This window comes from Acomys russatus, chromosome 10 (assembly GCF_903995435.1).
Source record: "Acomys russatus chromosome 10, mAcoRus1.1, whole genome shotgun sequence".
Lineage (NCBI taxonomy): Eukaryota > Metazoa > Chordata > Mammalia > Rodentia > Muridae > Acomys > Acomys russatus.
This window is the reverse complement of record NC_067146.1, coordinates 1,783,600-1,804,478: the sequence shown is the minus strand read 5'-3', so window position 1 is coordinate 1,804,478 and position 20,879 is coordinate 1,783,600. Positions and strand designations below refer to the sequence as shown.

Sequence of the window (20,879 nt, the reverse complement as noted above, 5' to 3'; positions counted from 1 at the left end):
TTTTCACAAAAAGATAATCTGCCTTAGTATCCCCCTTGAACTCCAAATCTAAGACCTTTCAGTATGCCTAGATAAAATACATCAAAGTAAAAATAGATTTTTAAGGACATGTGCTTTAAAATTTCCACCCATAAAAGATTTATTATACCACATTTCCTAGCTCACTAGCATCTGAATCAATATTTCCTCAAAAGATTACTGACAAAATGTGTTGGGCAATACTATAAGTGGCCTAGGAAGGTACCTTAAAGAGACATGAACTTGGAAAACCCTCATTGATTAATGTGGCAAGGCCTTCTTTCTGTGTTTTCATACTATGAAACTTGGAAGTGGTTCTGATCAGTTCAGGAGTTGAATATGCTGTAGATGCTGACGATGAAGAGCCTCAAAGTTTGTGATATTCTAGAAATGACCATCGAAGCGATGAACACTTTAGGCATCTCATCAGTGCTAGGAGAGGTGCCACTCCATCAGGAAGCAGGGCTATGATGTCAGAGCACAGTCCCTGAAGCTGTGATATTGGGTTTGCTGAAATCATATTCTTGACCATCAGGGGATTAGGATCCTGCCAAAACCATTGGGACACCAGAGTAGGGTCGCCTTCTGGGAGACATGATAAGGAAAGCAACATGTAGATTGGCAACATGACTTTAAAATCTAGCTAAGAATTAATAGACGTGGCTGCCAGAAAGTATGAAATAGCCTCACTCTCCTGGGCTTTTAATAACAACTGAAACTCCACAAAAACGTGTGCGCTAAGTCTCTGTTCTTTCCCACATAGAGTCCTTGGATAAGTGTTTTGCTGCAAGGCTAAGTACTTACTTTGCTCTAGTTTGATTTTTACTTACTAGCAGAGCTCAGTTCACCTTGCCTTCCCAGGTAGAGTCTTCACACTGAATGACTCACATGTGACAGCACAGCAAGGGGTGGGATAAACAAGGACCCTCCAGCAGTGAGACTCAAGGGTGGAGGGTAAGGATGGTATACTACGTGTTGTACTGGGAGCAACTACAGCCCCATGATGCTTTAACCTGGCATCTTATGTGGTCTCCAAGCTGCTTCTCCTGGACCAAAGACTCAAATGAAAGAGACTGCCAAAGGAAGCAAGTGGAATTCTATTTAATGTGATACTTAGAAATTTTAGATCTATATTCACAGAGCCCCTTCCTTTACTCACTAGTATACTTATAACATATTTACATTGCCTCAGAAAGGACCAGACACAAAATATCATTAGAAAAGAAAATCAATATTCTTCTCCAGGTCCACACACATGCCAAGGGGTTTACAATGATCTCCCTCTGCACTCAAGACCCATCCTACTCATAACATTAATTTGAAAGATAGCAAGACACTAGAATTTTTGGAGAGTGAATCCACCATCTAACACTCAGACTTGGAGGCAGACTTTCTCAGAAAACATGTGATCCTATCAATGGTTCTGAAGCCTTAAGAGTAAGTTGAACAGTGAATTTTGGACAAAATCCTAGAGCCTGCAGTGTCATGATTTGGGTTATGGAAAGTGGCACAGACAAAGGACATTTCAAGCGGTTAACCCAGGGAGTGTTTGTCGTTCATGAGAAAGGAGTAGATAACATGAGGAGACAGAATTATACTCCAATCTGCAGCATGGCGAGGAGCCATGAGACGGTACACTGCAGGAACATGACAGCAACTAGGGGCAAGTGCCTCAGGCTAGCAGTGCTGGAGCCAGAGAAGGCCATTGGTGCAGCCCTGAAGCCTGCAGGGCTCTTATCCTGAGGTTCCACTTTGCCTCCAGAAGACTCTAAGCATGGTCCTCGAGGAGTTGGGATAATATCAGGAATCCAACCTGTCGCATTTTCTACTTCCTCCTGCAGGAAATTTGAGGAAAAAAAGTAAAATTATAAGTATCGCTACATTTTCCCCTCTTCTTGAACTCTTTGTCTACTACCCGACCCTGACATGTGAACTGTGAGGCCCAACATCTGTAGCGCAGGGCAGTAACAGCTTGCCTTTCTGCTCCTTGTCCCCCCTTTCCCAATCAAGCTTCCTGTTACTGTTATTATTTGCCTCCATCATCCATCCATCATCCTTGCTTTGCCCAATACCATCCTCCAACCCTAAAGTGTGACATCTCCTGTGACACTCACATCAATGGTTTTGATCAATACTGTCTGCTGAGACTCCTTGCAGGCTTTCTCAGCCTTCTTAATGTTCTCTGGAGTCCACTCAACATTGTTCAGGACCATCAGGTTTTCCATGGGATTCCTGTGAATAGTGGGGTTAGGGCAGGGACATGGCAATAATCAGTGTTGACTTACATCTCTGACAAAATATGTTGAAAACACCTTCCCTTTTGCTAGCATGTCTTCCACACTGGCATAAACCATATGGATCATTGTATAACAAATTGGAAATTCTTTGTGAGTTTGTTAAAAAAAAATATCAGAGAGAACTTAGGACATCAAAAAAAATGCTCTTTAAAGACATAGGTACCATAGGGTCTGAGAGGTTGATGGGTTGGCTTCAGTAAGTCTGAAGTTAGTCAGGCTCTGGTGGTTCACACCTTTAATTCCAGAAGCAGTTGTATCTCTGTGAGTTATAGGCCAACCTGGTCTACAGAGCGAGTTCCAGGACAACCAGGGCTATACAGAGAAGCCCTGTCTCAAACAAACAAACAAACAGAAGAAAGAAAGAAAAAAGAAAAAGAAGGAAAACCTGCACTTACTCTGAAGTTGTGTGTGTGTCTGTTAAGAAAGATGTTTCCAACCTCTCATTAGAGTGACATAAGAGTGGGCACTTATTGAGCAGTTGGTACATGAATGTAAACTGGTTTTTGAGTCAAGTCAGAAAGGTAGGAATTTATGCACAAGGAATTTGACTTTCAAGGGTCAGTTGTCATCTGCTTCTCTGAATGTTCTTACTGATACAGAAACTTTCTTGGAAAGCTCCTGGTTTCAGAGCTTTTGAATCAACACGGAAAGGAGTGAGGGTGACAGGGTGCGATTAGGCCACCCATGACAACTCCTGGCTCAGCAGCCTAGGAGGAATGAGTGAGACGCCTTTTGCTTCTTCCCCAGGTCCTTTCAAGATCCCTTCCCATAGGCTTGTGGGTTTTAGGTTCTAGAATGACTCACTCTGATGCCTCTTCCCCCAGCTCATTGGTCACATAGACGATATCAGGGTATCCTAGGCAACTGGAGATGTTAATTCTGGGATAGTAGAATAAGAAGACGAGGCACATCTCATTAATGGTGCTGGGACCTCCCTGGAGAAAGTGAGAGTGGGAGAAACACAGATACAAAAGCAAGCAAAACAAACAAACAAACACCCTGTGAAAGTTGTCTCTCTTCCAAAGAGCTCTTTATTTTCCCATAGAGTCCAGCTCATAGCACCTTACCACAGCTCTTCCACTTCCAGCCATTGAACAAGTATTGATACTATTTCTGAAGAAATGTTCTACATCTTCCTTATTCTCTATGTTCTCACGGTTACCCTCTGGTGGGTTAGACTTCCTGCTTTACACTTAGTGTCAGTACCCCACCCGGCTTTATTACAGTCTCTCCCTACAGCTGCCAGATCATTTGTTTATAGTATAATACATATCTTGTATCCTCTCATCTGCCTAGTCAATGGACTCCAGTGGCCGCCTACTATCTTTTGATGATGTTATCCTGAGACCAGTTGTTTAAATACATACAACAAATCCCAGGCTATCTATTCCCTTCTATTGTTGATCTGGGAGTGCAAGTTGAAAGGTAGCATCTGCTGTCTGAGAGCTGCAGGTTGATGACATCTTCTGTGCTTTGAGAACTCTTACCTGTTTCTACCTTATTCCATTATGTCATGGGTCTTCCCTCACTCCTTAACCTCTGCTCAAGCTCATTGTTTTTATTGCACATCCCCAGCATCCCTTGCTGATGGATGGCGTTATCATTTCTGTTATCCAAAACTCCACATCACTATGTGCCTATAGCCAGACCTGCTTATTGATATTACATGGTCCATGTGTTGTCTTATGATTCCTGGAATAGCTTTGAACTTTTATCCCCATTTTCTCATTTTGATGTTTTCTACCTTGTTTTACAATAATATGTATGGCTGTGTTTCCTTCCTCAGAAGCATGCAATCTTTTCTGAAGCACTGAACTGGTCCCTACATAAAATTGTTGGGTTCCTTGTAATCATGATAAGAATAACTATCTCTAATTGAACATCTAATACAAGGGACACGATGAGAGCATTGTCCTATGTGTTAACCAATTATTACAATTATTATTTTCCTAATAGTTATCTAGTAGTAATATGAATTTAGAATGGAGGCAAGATATTGATTACTTAGTGTAGGTTATAAAGCTGCTAAATGATTACACTGATATTTCAACCCAGGGCAGTGATGACTACAAGTTCATTAATGGTGCTGGCACCTTCCTGGAGGAGGTGAGAGATAAAGATGCTATAACACATCCTTCCATGGTGTTAGTTGGTCACTAACTATTTTGGATACATGGAAGTGTGAGAATATAAATAGTCTCAGAGGAGAGAAAGGCATAAGCTGGAACAATCAGAGTTATTAGATAGTTAAAGCCAGGAAGCAGATGTCTTCTAGGGATACAGTCAATATTAGTGCCGTGGAGAGAGACACTTACAAAAGTCATGCCATCACGGTCCAGCGTCTGGTAGTTACATTCGATCAGCAGCTCATCCCCCTATTGAGAGTGAAACATGGGAGCTGAGAGTAAGTCAGAGAGGAACTGGTACAGTCTTAGAATTTTCTGGATTAGCAATGAGCTATGCTGTCCTGTTCTCCCCCTTGCTCAGGCCATTATCCCTCCTCAGATTCCCACCGGCTTGATCACTGCAGGTTGAGGTAAGTCTCGCGTCTCTTGCAGGTTGAAGTCATAGGAATAATCTTTACATATTATTTGGACTTGGGTTCCATTTCTAGAGGGAGAGAATAGCATAAAGAGAGAAATAAGATGAAGCAGGGAGGACCTTACCAATAAAGGTGCAGTATGTAGGTTCGTTCTGTGAATGCAAGTAGTCCATGAACCTAACCTAAAAGATTCTTCTTTCACAGACTATTCCACTCATCCCTAATCTAGATCCTCCATATTCTAAGCCAAACATAGCATCATGCCACATTGGTAACCATTCCCGTACACAGAAGAGAAAGGTTCGGGTTTTTCCATCACCTGTATTGCACAGCTTGCAGGGACCGCCCAGCTAAGTGGGTGTGGATCAGGTAGCTTGATACATATATGTCGGCTACTGGAGCCCCATTCATCTGTAACAAGGAGAAGGTATACCTGATTGACCAAGAACTCTGATATATAGCTTTATTTTTTCCCCCTTCATTCTTGTTACCATCTTCTTCTTGGTCTGATTAAGAGATATTCTCTTATTTTGTTTTTTGTTTGTTTGTTTGTTTTGTCTTTACATTTCATTAAGTTTGTTCTTTGATAAATTTATGCACGAAGTGTATTCTGATAACTATACTCTCCCCTCTAATATTTCTGCTAAACCCATTGCCTACTGAATCTGGTGAATGTACAATGAATGTCTTTCTCCCACAGCCTATCAGTAGCAAATAGTTTAGCAAGGAAAGGCAAGACCCCAAAAACCCTTTCTTGATCCATGACTGATAGTTGATAGGACCAGTCTCGTGTTGTCTCAGTGCAGGTAGCCACAGCTGCTATGAAGTCATGACTGCACTGATTCTCTTATGTCCAGATAGAAGACAGCATTTCCCATCCTCTCTGCTGCCTGACCATTACATTCTGTTCACTGCCTTCCCAGATGGACGTTCCCACTCATTCCACCTTTCCACCTGAGCCATCCCATTTCTCTTCTCACCCAACTTCTTTGCCCCTAAAGCCCTGACTCATTCCTCTCTTGCAGAACTTGTGATTTCCTAGGCACCGCCATTCTTTAAATCCCCGGCTCAGGCTTGTGAGTTTAGGGACAAGACCCGAGCTCCAATGGAGAACAAGAAACCTCAGAGACCGTGTGTCTCTCAGCTTCACCTCTTCAAACTTCTCTGTCTTGCACAGTCCATAGGACAAGAAAGCCTCAGCGCCCGGGGGTATAAAGTGAATAGGGAAAACTGCGATGCCCAGCTCGAGAACTCCCATGTCATATTTGCGAAGATGCGAAGTATAGTACAGCCGTATTCCGGAGGTATCACGTATACCTAGAGAAGAAATAACTCTCCTCAGAGGGCGGGAGTGAGTCCCAATGGTAAGGAAATCTGGAATGGGCTGTGAGTAACAGGATCTAGTATGTACACCACATCCCCCCCCACATCCAGAGGAACCAGGGGACCCCACCAGCTGCCCTCCCACAAGTCCTTTGGATCTCACCAGGAAGGTTCTGAAAATTGCTGTAGTGAACCTCCAGTCGGATCCACTGAGGGTCGAAGGGAGTTCCGATAGAGACGCCTACATCGTCTGGAAACTGGTAACTCTGTGGAGAGAGGCAGTGATGTGAGCAAGGGATCCTAACTCTGCCTCTGCCCTTGCCTTCTAACCTTTCTTTCAGAACTTCTGTGACCCCAGGTCTTCCATTAACCTATTGCCTAATAGCGTGCGCCCTTTTGTCCCAAAATGCCTCCATGTCAGGACTCACAAGGCCCCCAACAGCCCAGCCTGCGATGACATGGGAGCAGAGCGAGAAGGCTGGGTCCGCCCCGTAGCATTCACCGATGCCCGTGGGGAGCACACTAGCATTGCCACATGCGTAGACGAGAATGTGATGCACCATCGTCTCATTGCGTTCAACCAACATGGGTTCATACTAGACAGAGAGAGAGAGAGAGGAGGGCAGATGATGGTTAAGTTCTCTGCCAAATTCTGAGTCTCTCCACCATCCCTCACCAGAAGCTGTGCCATTCTCCACTTCTCTGAGTTTCTCCCCATCAGTTTGTCTCTGCTGAACCTATCATCTTCCCCAATCTCGAGTAGACTCTTCTCTCAATCCCCATCTCCTTAAATCCATTTTCTTGGGAGCACAGCTCACAAGGGCTAAGTCATCACGGACATTCCAATGATTCTATCTTTCTTTAGTGACCTCAGTTGATTCACAATTTGCGTATATCTATTCAAATCTTTTTGAAACAGATTTTTTTAAATGGCCCCTAATACCTTGGAACTTGTAAAATTATCGTTTTGTATCTGGCCTAAATTAAAAACACCAATACACAAAGGTAGAGTTCTGATTTTGAGTTCACTCTGGCTTGATTTTCTTATTTTCTGACAGTGCATGATCATGTCCCCTTCTTTTTAACACCTGCACTGCTAAAAAAGAACAATTCTGGGTTCATGGTGGAACTTGAAAACGCTGTCTTCAAAAACTTATTAATTACTATCTTCTGTCTGAATCTCCTCCACTTGAATAAAATAATGTCGGTAGTTACAGGTCTGGCCCCAGGAAATTATGTGGTTTTCAACCCTTCAAAAACTCCACCTAACCCTACCCTACATCTCCTTCCTCACAGAAACACTTTTTAAAAATCTTCAGACTCTAGCATGCTCATCACTTTGCCCCAGTGCATTCCCTACCTTGGCCAACTTTGCCATTTGGTTCACATACCTTGTAGATGTGATGCTTCTTGCTTACAATGGGGAGTGGGAGAAAGGTGCAGGCATATGTGGTGTCCTCCTCTGGAATGAGGAACTGGAAAAAGGTGCACAAAAGCTGAGTGGAACAGGAGCAAGGGTTCCCAAAACCAAGGAAGTGGACAGGCCAGGGACAGAGAGATCTTAGGGCTAGATTGGCACTTTTCATGGGGGAAAGAACACTCACAGTAGGTAACTTGCTGGTCTCTAAGGAATACGTAGGTAGCGGGTGCAGGCTGAGGGGTCTGGAATGAGCTGGGAGATGGAAACAGGTGGAGGAAGATGGGTAGTGTGATGGGGTCTTACATTGCTGATCTTCAAGTCATGGATGATGGTGTCTTCGGGGGCATCTTGTTCATCATATTGCAATATTTGGAGCAAGAAGATGGACTTGACAAAAGTGCGCTCCCGATTCATCTTCGGTATGTCATCCAGGCCATAGGCAGCCAGGACCCTCATGGTGTCACTCTATGGGTACCAAGAGCATCAAAGGTCTGACACTCAAAAGCACTTTGCATATACCTATATCCATGTTCCTATATGTGCCACTCATCTACACAATGGAATGAGAATAACTCAAGACAAGATTAGTTCGGCCTTAGCTCTACCTCTGAGGTTAACTCATTTGTCACTCCTCACCCTTTCCCATTCATTCTCTGCCTGTTTTCCACCTGCAGAAAAAGAATGTTGAACCAAACTTGAACTCCAAACACTGGTGTTCAGTGGAATTGGTTACAGTCCTTTAATAAGGGGTTAACGAGTGGGCACTTAGTCATTGGGTGGGACCACGCCAAGAAATGATTGGACATTTCAACAGTTGATACAATTGGAAAGTAACCAGGAAGACCAAAGGATAATCCATGAATTGTGTGACTGACTGCATGACTTGGGGTGACTATATCTCCCCAGGACAAGCTGACTGTGGCTTAATAGTTTTTTCCCCTTTCCATATCTTACCGTAATGTCATGATCGTGTGGGTCACAGGATCTGAAGGGCCTCGAAAAGCGCATGGTGGTAGAGCCAGAATCTTCTGTGAGCTTTAGTAGTTCAGCATCCTGGCTCCCATCCTGCTCTAAAGTGTCTTCATCCAGAAGGTGCTGATCCTGGGGCCCAGTCATCATCAAGAAGTAAGAACCAGGATCCCAAACAATTAGGCTTTGGGACAGCAGGTGTACACTAAAATGGCAGAAGCCAGCTACCTCCATTGCACAAATGGGTTTCCTGAGAGGACAGAGCATGTCTGTTGGAGCTTCACCTCCTGGATTTACTATTCTCACATCAAATTTTAGCTTCATAAGTTCTAATAATTCTTCATTGATGTGTGTGTTGGTTTTTCAAGACAGAGATTCTTTGTGTAGCCTTGACTGTCCTGGACTCACTTTGAAGACCAGACTGGCCTCAAACTCAGAGATCCATGTGCCTCTTCTTCCCCAAGTTCTGGGATTACAGATGTGCGCTTCCATGCCTGGCTCTGATTATATATTTTTTGTATGGAATGGTGAGCACTACACTGTAAAAGTGCAGTTTAGAAGTATGATTTTGAGCTTAGAGTGTGTGGATTTTGGGAGACAAGTAAACTACTACTCCACTTGTACAAGGCAGATCATGGCAGTGGTTCTCAACCTGTGGGTCACGACCCCTTTGTGGGTGTCAAAAGCTACCTTCATAGGGACACGTATCAGATACCCTTCATATCAATTATTTATATTACAATTCATAACAGTAGCAAAATGACACAAAGCCATCCTCAACCCAGTGAAGGAGCTCATCTGTGCCATGGAGGTTGGAGACTATAGACGTGAAGCCATCCTCAGCTCAACACAAGTCACTCAACACTAAACTTACCGAAAAGTAGACATTGCCATCGGGTAGGACTCCTCCCACTACCAGATCACTTCCCACAAAGGTGTATCGATTCGTGATGCCCAGGCCAACCCAGCCAGTTGTCTGGACTTGGAGTTCAAATGTGATGATCTCTGCCTCATAATCAAAGTCCCAGTGCAGGAGAACAGTGTGGGAAGGATCGAAGAACCTAGAATAACGAAGGGGAGATGTAGGGCCCAGGCGCTTGCCTTGGGAGAAGGCTGCCAGGACCAAAAGTAAGAAAAGCCTGAAGAGGAGAAGACAGGCCATGGCTCCTGGGGCCTGGAGCATCTTTCCTGCACACAGGCACTCAGGAGCTCTGGACTTATATGGATATTTACTTGTGCCAGGCATGGTGCCATGGGGGAGGGACAGGCTGAGGCTCTTCTGATCTGATTATCCACTGTGTACAGAGTGGTGCCACTTACATAACTTGAGTCAGAAGTGTTCAGGGAGGACACAGAGTGGGATTGTCTCACCGTGAGTCAGGGACCTAATGTGAAATTATCAAGAGAGCCAGGCAGTCTTCTGTACAAACTCCATGTTTGTACTGGCCATGCCCAGTGAGAACCTGTAAAATGAAGGGGTTCTCAGTTGCCCCCCACCATCTCTCTGTTCCTGCATGTCTGCCCCGCCTCCATAACATCCTTAGTAAACAGTATTTCTCTGGAATATGTCTCCTACTCCAGTGTTATGGCCTTACACCATTGTGTCCATGAGGACAGTAGAGGCAGGGGAACATAAGCATAGCATTTGGCGTCCTGGCACAGAGCAGAAGGGAGGTCTTAAGAGGAAAGCTATGACTTCAGTCTCCCACAGGACCCTGTGCTTCTAGATCTAGGAAAAACACCTATAAATGGAAGACTTTTGGAAAGATGGACAAGTCTTGGGCAGCTTTGATCTCAGCCAGTCACAAAGAGGAGCTAGAAATGAGGGGAAGAAGAGGGGGGAAACGAGAAATGGATGTGAATTTGTCTGTGGGACATTTTGTGTTCTACCCTTCTGCAATGAAATCATGAGTTTCTTTTTTCTTTTTTTCTTTTAAAATCACAGCTCAGTTACTCTCCCCTCCAGGTTCAGCCAAGCTTTTGCAGTTTCGAGTGCCTTGGTATTATGTGAACAGCTAAAGCACAAAAGGAATGTTTGACTAGGAGAGCAGAGTGAAACTCCAGCTTGCTTGATTTCATGACAATCCCAGCTCATTTAATTTGTAGATAAGTAAGCGGGAACATGAAGGGGCAACATCAGTAGTGTGTGTTCACACACCCTATCTCACCCTCACACTTGGCATTGTTTCCTGAAGCCACTGACAGGCACAAGGCTCCAGATCCCTGAGCACTTTGCCATGATCCTGTGTTATAGGGGAAGGAATTAATGCCAGTTGCTGACTACCTTTCAAGGGAGAAGAGACATGTGTACTGTTCAAGACTTACTGTCTCCTGGTGACTGCCATAGCTGACTTGGGGGAGGTAAACCTTTTCATTGCCTGGCATACACTAGACAATGGAGAAGACACGTACCCTTAGGATTCTCGCTGAAATGTGTTGGACCACACATCTACACATGGAAGTCCAGTCCAAGGAAGGGTGAGAAGATGCTCTCTGATCCTCATATTTTTTTACTAAGCTCATGGAAACAAAACAAAACAAAACAAAACTGCTAAAGCTGTTGGCTACTGTCTTGTGCCCTTGAGTAGTGATCAAGATATAGTTGGTGGGTGGGGATGAGGAAAAGTCTCAAGGAGGCAGCTATGACCTCTAACACTGGTCCTGCAGAGGCCCTGAGGAGCTAGCTAGCCATCTGATCTAGGTGCAAGGGGCTTAATCTGGCTCAGGACTGCAAGCTGGTTAAGATAAGAGAGGACAATCCTGGGCACCGACCTTGGGAGGCAGGAAGGTTAGCAAGGGAGATAACAGGAGTGTGGGAGACACTCTGATCCCAATCTCATTAGAGCCTTAGGCTGAAGAGGGATCAGTGGGGAGCTAGGACAGACAGCTCCGTAAACTGAGAAGGGCCCAGGGTCCCTTATTCAGCCATCTACTTGGCTGGTAAGAGCCCTTAGGAAATAAACAGGGCTCTCTGGGAAGAGCTAGGAGTCAATGGCTGCAAACTCAAGGAATCTCTTCTCTACCCTTTTCTTCTTGACTCTTAAGGGTCATAGAGAGATTATTCAGCTTAAAAAAAAAAAAAAGATTTATAGAGGCTGGAAGAACTTGTTGTTTTCAAAAGTAAATGCTCTAGAAAAATGAAGAGTAAAAGTTTTATCAAAGCTGAACAGAAGAAGAAATGAAAAGGAAGAAGACATGCCTATTTCCAAAGCATGGAGAAGGTTTTTATTGTAGCTATCAGGGATAGCATTGTCAGAGGCAGAGACATCCGGCAAAGTCCAGAGTGAACATCATCATCACCCTGAGCCTGGACATGTGAGGATAGGGGTGGGAACAGAGAGGGGAGAAGGAAGAAGGGAACAGGGAAAGATGGGAGGGGAGAGGGGAGAGGGTAAATGAAAGAAGAAAAGGCCAGCATAACAAACTGGCTGGATTATATAGGGAAAGATTACTGGGGGAAGGGCAACTCAGCCCCAGGACTGGAGAAGTTTAGGGTAAGGAGCAGGTGGCAGGTATGCCAGTCACACCATGTAATAGGTAAGAACTAAGGGATGCTGGGAGGACCTGGCAGCGGGATCCACTTTGATATATTAAACAGGCACCTCAGTTAGAGTTAGCCATTTGTCTGTGGTTTGAGACCTAACAAAAGCCAATACCTTGAGCCAGCTCTGTCCACCTGTCCTCAATGTGCCCATTAAAGAACCAAGTCAATAATGAAAAGAAAAAGATTTATTCAGTGTGGACACATTGGTAACAGGAAAAAGAGAACCCTCCAAGTCAGTCTTGGGGGTCCTGAAGTGAAATGGAAGTTTAGAGGGCCAAGGATAAGCAGTCTAGGTCAAAGTATGGCCTGCCCACTACTGCTTAGGCTTCTTAAAGTTGGGTGAACTCTCTTTCCAAAAGATGCTTTCACACTCTGGCTGGTGCCTTTTCCTTTTCCCAGCATGTGTTTCTTGGGGGAAATTCGCCTTTCTTTGGGGTCCATTGTATCAATAGGATGATAGTCAGATTGAAAGACACAAGTGTCTCTTTATTTCTGTCAGGTCAATTACAAAAAGCAGCATTTTTCCCTTTATTCTCCACAAAGCTCTTATTTTTTATTTTGCATTTGCACTGCTGGAGTCAGACAGATGAGTGTCCACTGAATACTGCCTAATATAACTCCGCAAAAGCCTCCACATGGAGTTGAAGCCGGTGGGTGAAAGGTGAAAGAGCTGAGACTCCAACGCAAACCACTTCCTGGAATATGTGATCATTACTGAGAGGATGCAGGGGCCAGTCCCTGCCCTGAGCTACTTAGTGAGTGTGCAGTACCCAGAGGTGTGGAGGAGAGAGCACAGTTGAGCTCAGACAACAGGAAAGGGTGCAAACTTTCAGCTGCAGGTTGCGCTTTAGAGGGAAGAGGAGACAAGATAGTCGGTTTCCTGAGGAAGTCACGTGCTTTGGGACTTCAAGGCCAAGACTTGGGCTTCTCATTGGCCCCTTACTGGTTTAGATTCCACTCTCTTGCTGGAGAGAAGGGATGTGGCAGGTTTGCATTCTGTGCCTCTGTGCTCTCACGGCTTCTGTGACTACAGGTCAGAGGGCAACTGGGGAAACCAGTGGATGGAGGAACAGGAAAAGAAGCAGGCCACTTTAGCTTAGCAAGCAGAGAAGCTGCCCCTGGCTCCTTGGAGTCACCTGGCACCCACACTCTCCCTGGCCAAGGCTTCTGGTCTCAGCAGACTTCTGCCTATGTAACTCATAAATTTTCTTCTTCCAGATTTAGCTCAGTCGGCCACGCATGAGGTTTGCCAGTTGCCGACCTTCATCTTAGCCTGTCTGTGTTTCAGACCCCACAGTCACTTTGCTGGAGCAAAAGCCAAGATGGAGTCTGGTACCCCGTGGTCAGGCTGCGACCCTGCGCTGCATCTTGAAGGATTCCCAGTATCCCTGGATGAGCTGGTATCAGCAGGATCTCCAACAGCAACTACACTGGCTGGTCACTCTGCAGAGTCCCGGGGACAAAGAGGTCAAATCTCTCCCTGACGCTGATTACGTGGCCACACGAGTCACTGATACAGAGCTGAGGCTACAAGTGGCCAACATGACCCAGGGCAGGACCTTGTACTGCACCTGCAGTAGAGACACAGCCGTAAGCTCTGCTGGGCCCTTGGATCAAAAACCACACACACAGAACTGCGCTGCCTTCCCATCCTTGCTGCTCCGCAAGCCCTTCTGAGCCTTCTTCCTTTCCACCCAGACTTCGCACCCCCTTGCCCTAGCAAAAATGTGCATTCTCCCCGCTGGCTTCTCACTTGTTCTGCCTGCGTCACAGTCACAGTGACTTAATCTCACCTTCTAGAGAGCTCAGCGCACGGACCTCAGTCCACTTGTGAGACTGGAAGACATCTCTTACCCTCTTGCGCGTCGGTTTCTAATTTTGCAAGAAGTACATGGCAACGGGCTGCCCCAGACGGCAGCAGTGAGGACCCAGCAACACAGTTCAGGTGGACTTTTTAGTAGACATGATGCCGAGCAGCAAGGAAATAACGAGTTGGCTTTAGCTCTTCCTTCCACAACATGAGTAGGGAATCGCAGGCTGCCTGGGATGCCGGTATCAATTCCCTATGTGGAGTTGGATTAAAACCCAGAGAAGTTCCGAGAGCTCAGATAAATACAGGCTGAACTGCTGAATGTGCAGCTCTAACTACCCCCTTTAAGTAAAATAATGCCCTTGTCTCTACGATGCCCAAGTTTTTGTTACCCACACCCACTCTGACTACACAAACTCAATCCTAAAATATTCTTTGTATCCCTCTGTAAGTCCAATGTATTTTGCATTAGTTATCCTATTTTAAGTAAAATACTGTTTAATATGTCATTTAACATAGCAAAATAAACTCAAAAGAAAGCTGAAATCTCCTCCCCAAATCAGACTTCTCAGCTCAGACCTACTTCATCTAGGTTTTTTTTCTCCCCAATTACCAGTTTAGTGAAAGCAGTTAAAAACAAAGAAACAAAAGGTTGCCAAGAAGAGACTTGATACCCTATGAGCATATACAGGGGGAGGTAATCCCCCTCAGGAACAGTCATAGGGGAGGGGAGTAATGGGAAAATGGGGGGGGGGGAGGAATGGGAGGATACAAGGGATGGGATAATCATAGAGATGTAATAAGGAGGAATGGGAGGATACAAGGGATGGGATAAACATTGAGATGTAACAAGAATAAATTAATAAAAAAAACTGAAAAACAAACAAACAAACAAACTGATGAGGACTGTGCCTGAACCAGAGGCATATTCATTGATGAACTAATTTGAAATCATCTTTAAGAAAATACACCCCTCAGAATAATATATGGGTCTGGAATTGGCTTTTAGGGCTCAGTAAAAATTTCTGCTAGAAAGCAGAAATGGGTTTGCAGCCCAAGCAAGGCTTGGCTTTAAGAGAAGGCTTAAAGGGAAGAACGAAGAAGCTCAGCAGCCGGGCAAATAGCTAGAAGTCAACAGGAAGTTCCCAGTCTCAGGAAGTTCCCAATCACAGAGTGAGGTTGGGGTGGGCAGGGGGAGTAATGGAGGAGAGCAGATCAGGGAAGGAGAGGGGAAGAAGAGAAGGGAAAGAGCGGGAGGAAAGTGGAGAGGGAGACAGCAGAGAGTGGACTAGCATGAAGCATAGAAGTCTGAGGTAGGCTGTGGGCAACTGAAAGCTATGGGAGTGAGCAAGTAAGACAAATGAAGGTTACAACCTCTTTGGTAGAGAGATGGTTACCTCAGTACTGTGAACAATGGTCTTTCCACTAGGGGGCACCATTTACCCAGAAGTCTTCATGGTACTGCTGTTTATTTGGTAGACCCAACAACGGGGCTTCCTTACTCCCTCATCTATCTCTTTCATGGATTCCTTCAGACCTTCAGCTCATCTGCCTGTGACATTGACTTGCCTTATGCTGGAGTTGCAAGCTAACCCAGGCTCTAGAGCTCTGGCCATGGCTTTCTCTTAGCGAACTTGCCTAAAACTGTGCGGTTGAGAAGGCCACTTTTATTTTATTTTATTTTTAAATTAATTTATTCAGATTACGTCTCAATTGTTATCCCATCCCTTCTATTCACCCATTCCTCCCTCCCTCCCATTTTTACCCTATTCCCCTCCCCTATGTCAATGACCAAGGGGGGACCTCCTCCCCCACTATATGATCATAAGCTATCAATTCTCATCTTGGTAGCCTGCCTATTCTTTCTCTGAGTGCCACTGGGCCTCCCCACCATGGAAAAGTGGTCAAATATGGGGCAACAGAGTTAGTGGAAGAGTCAGTTCCTGCTCTCTATTCAAGTGTAAAGAATGTCCTGTCCATAGGTTAGATCTGAGTAGGGGTTCGCTGTTTACTGCATGTGTTGTCCATAGTTGGTGCAGTAGGTTGAGTAGAACCCTTGGGCCCAGTTCTACCCATCCTGATGTTCTTCCTGTAGGTTTCTAGGACCTTCAGGATCCTTCTATTTCTCCATTCTCCCATACTTCTCTCACCTAGAGTCCCAATAGGATGTATTCGCATCTATCCCAATCTCCTGGTAAGTAAAGACTTTCATGGGACATGCCTCTTGGGCTAGTGTCCAATTATAAGTCTATACCATTTGAGTCTTTCTGCTTCTGGGTTAACTCACTGGCTCTCAGACTTTATTTCTAGAACGTTGTCTGTGGTAAGAACAGAAACTGTTCCTCTGGAAATGGTGCCAGCAACACTTGCAGGACTCTTCTTCAGCTCCCTAACGTGCACAGTAGCTTGCAGTGCTTCTGCGACCTTGCTCTGGCCTCAATCTCCACCCCTCCCCTCTTCCTTTTACATACGTGGTAACGCTCTCACCCAACAGCACTTTTCTTATGCCCTGCGTCAAAATCAGGAGAAAAGTCGAGGGCAGATAGACCAGGTGGAGATAAAAATCATAGTCTGGGTCTTAGAAAGACTTGGCTAGTTGATGGAGTGTGGGGTTCAGGTGAGAGGAGCTAGTTAGGTGCTTATGTCTCCTAGGAGACAAGTAGGTGACGGGAGTGAATATGGAGTTGGAGGAACCCGCAGCTCAGAAAAGAGACTGGGACACTTGCAAGTGAAAACTATCTGGACAGTTCATGTGAATGCCGACTTTGTTATGGATCCTCTTCTTAGTGTTTTCTCCAGTGTAGCCACAGAGTCTGAATATGAACTCCTACCGCTGCCCATTGATGACCGTGAGGTCACCCGAATCATACACCTGGACATGCGCAAATGCTGACCCCAGGCTCGTTCACTGCCAGCTGAGAGACTCTGAAAAACTCACTTTTATTTTAATTTTATTTTAAGACCAGGTCTCTTGTAACCCAGGTTGGCCTCATATAGCCGACACTGTTCTTAAACTCCTAATCATCCTGTTTCAGCTACCCAAGAGCTGGGATTATAAGTTTGTGCTCCTATACCTAGCGGAATATTCTTTTTTTTTTTTTTTTGGAATATTCTTTTAAAACATTAAACTTATAAATATGAACGAGGTACCATGTGATGACCCAATGCTCATATGCATTTTGAGATGTTTAAAAGTTAATTATATCAGGCCAAGAGTGGTGGCAAACACCTTTAATCCCAGCGCTTGGGAGGCAGAGGCAGGTAGATTACTGTGAGCTCAAGGCCAGCCTGGTCTACAAGGTAAGTCTAGGGCAGACAAGGCTACACAGAGAAATGCTGTCTCGATAAACAACAAACAAACAAACAAACAAAAAACCCAAAATGTTAACTATATCTACATCCTGAGTCATTTATCTTTTTTTTTTTAATAGTAAAAGCATCCAAAGTTCTTCCTTGAGATGTTTTGAGATAACACAGTGTATAGTTGCCTATTGGCTTCCTATCGTGCAATAGCATCGTGGGGCTTCCTCCTAGCTGAACAGAGCTCAGCCCCCATGGATCCACCACTTTCCTCCTCTCCTTTCTTATGTCCCCAGCCCCTGGTGACCATCATTTCATTCTTTGTGTGGCCGAATGGTATTATCCTGTGTATATGCCGACATATTTTGACCCATTCATTTTAAAGAAACTCAGTTTTCATCACTCAGCTATTGCAGTAATGATGCAATAAACATGGTACAGTTGTTTCATATGCTACTTCTACTTGAAAAGTTTTGAGAGGCTTTCATATTGCTCTCCTTAGTGGCTGTATGAATTTACATACGCATCGGTAGTCTAAAGGGGTTCTTTTTCTCCACATGCTGACTAGCATTTGTTATCTATTTTCTTTTTGAGGAGAGCCATTCTTACTGGATGAAGCAACATCTCATTATGGAAAGATTTATATTTCCTTTAAGATTATCAGTGCTGAAGTGCTGAACACCTTCTCACATACTGGCTACACACACACACACACACACACACACACACACACACACACACACATTCTGACCTTAAATCCAAAATTAACAGTGATTTATTGCATTGTCTTTGCCATGATGAGGAAAGTAGGCAGGAAGATATCCTTGAAAACATCTTTGCCTCTTTCCTGAGTCAGCAATTATTTTGATGCTGGTGGTACACATGGAAAAGCAGGTGAGGTTAGAGAGCATGTAAAGGTCACACCTTGCCGTGCAAGCAGGACAGTGAGTATCCTGCGAGGGAGAGGGGAGAAGAGGTCAAGGTAGTCACTCTATGATGGTCCTGTGCTTCATGGATGCCTGCACGGAATAAAGTGTTTTCAGCCTAGGAGGAGACTTACTAAACTTTCGGTGTGTGGGAATCTGTGTCAGGGATAGACAGACTTTTACTGACATGTTTGAGGTGGTCCTCTATAAAATGTATCTTAAAATTGTTCTATTTCCCCCCTTTCAAAATACCTGAACCCCACTATTATTCTTTTGGGATCCAACACCTAATAAGTCAGAAATGTTTCTGAAGAGAGAATTCTATAAGTTCATCAAGGCAACTGGCACTTGAGCACAACCTCAATACCATTATGGTTAGGCAGTATCATGCCTGAGAATGAAAACTGAACCCAGAAGATTAGACAGAGATGTAAGGACATTGGGGAAATCGATATTTATAACGAGATCAGTCATTAGTTCAACAAGAGACCATTGGTATCCATTAGGAACTGGAAAGCTGTCAGATATGTTTACATAAAGATGGCAACCAAGAAGGCTGAATGTAGCTCCAAAGACAAGATATTTGCTTTGCAATTTTCTTGGCTTAGTCCTTAGAAGTTGAGGCAACAATCTCTCTACCTCTACTATTTTACATTTCAGGACTCCAATGTCATTCTGAGTTAAATGCAGGAAGAACATATTGACCCAAATTAGAATATCCATTGGCACTCTGTTTCTGATTTTGTGGAGTTTAAAATGCTCTCTCCTCTGATCCAGAGGTACATTTGAATATATGTGTCCTTGCTAAGATTTATGTGGAAATCCGCCATAAGTACAGTAGTGTTGGAGGCAGGAGCTGTATCTCCATTGCATCTTAGAGAGGGGCCCTAAGAACTAAATGGTTCCTTATTCTCATTTTTTTGCCATTATGCATTCTTCCACTTGAGGATGTAACAAAAAGGTTGTCACCAGACTCCAGAGGCTTGTTTTCCATCTGCAGTTTACAAGTTTCTAGTTCAATTAAAAATAAAAGCACTCCAATTGGACTAAGAGAATAGGTATAAGGAGATGGCAGCATAGATTCCCAATAGGTTCTTGAGTGCCTTCAATGTGTTCATACTATGCTATTCAACTTGAGTAACTCATTTTATTTATTCTTACTTATATTTACCAGAAGTGTCACTGGTCTCATCTTAAACCATCATAAAACATAAGACCAGAGAAGTATGTTGAGGATTTCAATCTCTCTACCTTGTAATCACTACCATCCTTGACTTGCCTTCATGACTTAGGCATCCTTTCTTCACTCTTAAGTGACTAAACATATCGCTAATAAAAAGAAGCTACTTCTTAGAGCTCATGGTAAAACAGGCAGATATGAACCACAGGCACGGAATTCAGATTCCTCAGCCACAGTGTACGCTGCTGAAGTTTTCTTAGTTGCTTAAGCTGGCAGTCATTTTTGAAAAGTGAAACGTCATGAGCTTAAGACTACAGGTTCCTTTCAAAACTAAAATCTCACTTCATAGCCCAAGTAAAGGTGAAGCCCTCTCATTCACACTTTAGGCTCTGGGAAATCTTATGTGAGGCTTAGATGTTTGGAGGTTTGAGAACTGGAGAGAGGACAAGATTTAGTGGCCTTAGAACTTTCTGCACTAAAAGGTTCCAGTGGTCTACTTGTAGTGGACACAGATTGTATTTGCTGCTGCTTTTTAAACCTTTAGTCAACTGGAAAAAGGAAAGTCCCCATGAAAACATGTCAGTCAAAACTCTATGGCTATGATTGAAGCTGTGGAAATGAGCAGAAAAGAGAAAGAAGAAGAAGAAGAAGAAGAAGAAGAAGAAGAAGAAGAAGAAGAAGAAGAAGAAGAAGAAGAAGAAGGAGGAGGAGGAAGAAGGAGGAGGAGAAGAGGAGGAGGAGGAAGAGGAAGAAGAAGAAGAAGAAGAAGAAGAAGAAGAAGAAGAAGAAGAAGAAGAAGAAGAAGAAGAAGAAGAAGAAGAAGAAGAAGAAGAATTCTTGAGTGACAACCAGAATGAAGTAGAGCCCCTGAGGGGCCAGCCTAGTCAGTGCATGGGAGCAATATATAATGACATGGATGGATGAGGATGTTATGATGAAACCCACTACTTTGAATATTCACCTCAAAATATTAGCTGCATGAAAAGGCAGATATATGCTGGGAAAACTAGTTCTGTACCCCCTATTAATCTGCTGTTACAAGTACCAGTCAACTTTGAACTTTAACCTCTTATATTGCAAGTAGACATCTCAAATGAGTGACTAAGCTTTATCCACCTCTGGCATTAGAGTTTGTGTGGGTATGAGAGCTAATGCAGTGCTTCGTACAGTCCTTGTCTTTAAGCCCTTTCTCCAATTGATTCCTGTATTAGCTCATTCATTATAAGACAACCTTTCCCCAAATGATGTGTTTAACTTTCTGAAATTCAGTGCTAGTGGTAAAGAGTTTGTTGTCCTCAAATGATTGCTAAGTGGCCCCTTTTCAATAATTCCATTATCAGCCGGGTTGAGAAATGACAAGTCTTGAGTTTCCCATTTTTCAGTGATGGGAAGAAAGGGTTGTATGCACGTGACTGCTTAATCACTGAACGTACAGGAGAAGTGAGCTGGGGTGCCTGTCACAATCCAATGAGCTCATTTATTTTAATTGTGAGGTTGGGTATGATCACAAGTTTTGTCACATGTTTCAGAATTATTCCTGTTGTGGGAGC

General features: G+C 44.1%; 1 protein-coding gene and 1 long non-coding RNA gene across 2 annotated transcripts; one reads left to right on the top strand and one right to left on the bottom strand.

The window, feature by feature from the left end:
* Window positions 1-1,610: 1,610 nt before the first annotated feature.
* LOC127194219 (DBH-like monooxygenase protein 2) lies at window positions 1,611-9,731 on the bottom strand. Its single transcript, XM_051151542.1, has 13 exons — window positions 9,444-9,731; window positions 8,555-8,701; window positions 7,904-8,065; window positions 7,572-7,655; window positions 6,609-6,776; window positions 6,344-6,446; window positions 6,008-6,174; window positions 5,177-5,268; window positions 4,829-4,925; window positions 4,631-4,690; window positions 3,120-3,250; window positions 2,133-2,250; window positions 1,611-1,853 (listed from the first exon to the last, which is right to left on the bottom strand). The coding sequence occupies exons 1-13, from the start codon at window positions 9,729-9,731 to the stop codon at window positions 1,611-1,613; spliced, it is 1,860 nt and encodes a 619-aa protein (XP_051007499.1).
* Window positions 9,732-13,087: 3,356 nt separating this feature from the next.
* Window positions 13,088-13,839, top strand: LOC127194218 (uncharacterized). Its single transcript, XR_007831247.1, has 2 exons — window positions 13,088-13,146; window positions 13,402-13,839. It is a non-coding gene; the product is annotated as an uncharacterized LOC127194218 (long non-coding RNA).
* The last annotated feature ends 7,040 nt before the right edge of the window (window positions 13,840-20,879 follow it).

Bases quoted from the DNA above. Each gene is read 5' to 3' on its own strand.
- LOC127194219 (XM_051151542.1), bottom strand. From the start codon at position 9,731: ATGGCCTGTCTTCTCCTCTTCAGGCTTTTCTTACTTTTGGTCCTGGCA. The intron at 6,777-7,571 runs GTATGTGAACCA...CTCTCTGTCTAG, and splicing joins AGAAGCATCACATCTACAAG to TATGAACCCATGTTGGTTGA. The intron at 5,269-6,007 runs GTGAAGCTGAGA...TCCTTGTTACAG, and splicing joins AGACAGAGAAGTTTGAAGAG to ATGAATGGGGCTCCAGTAGC.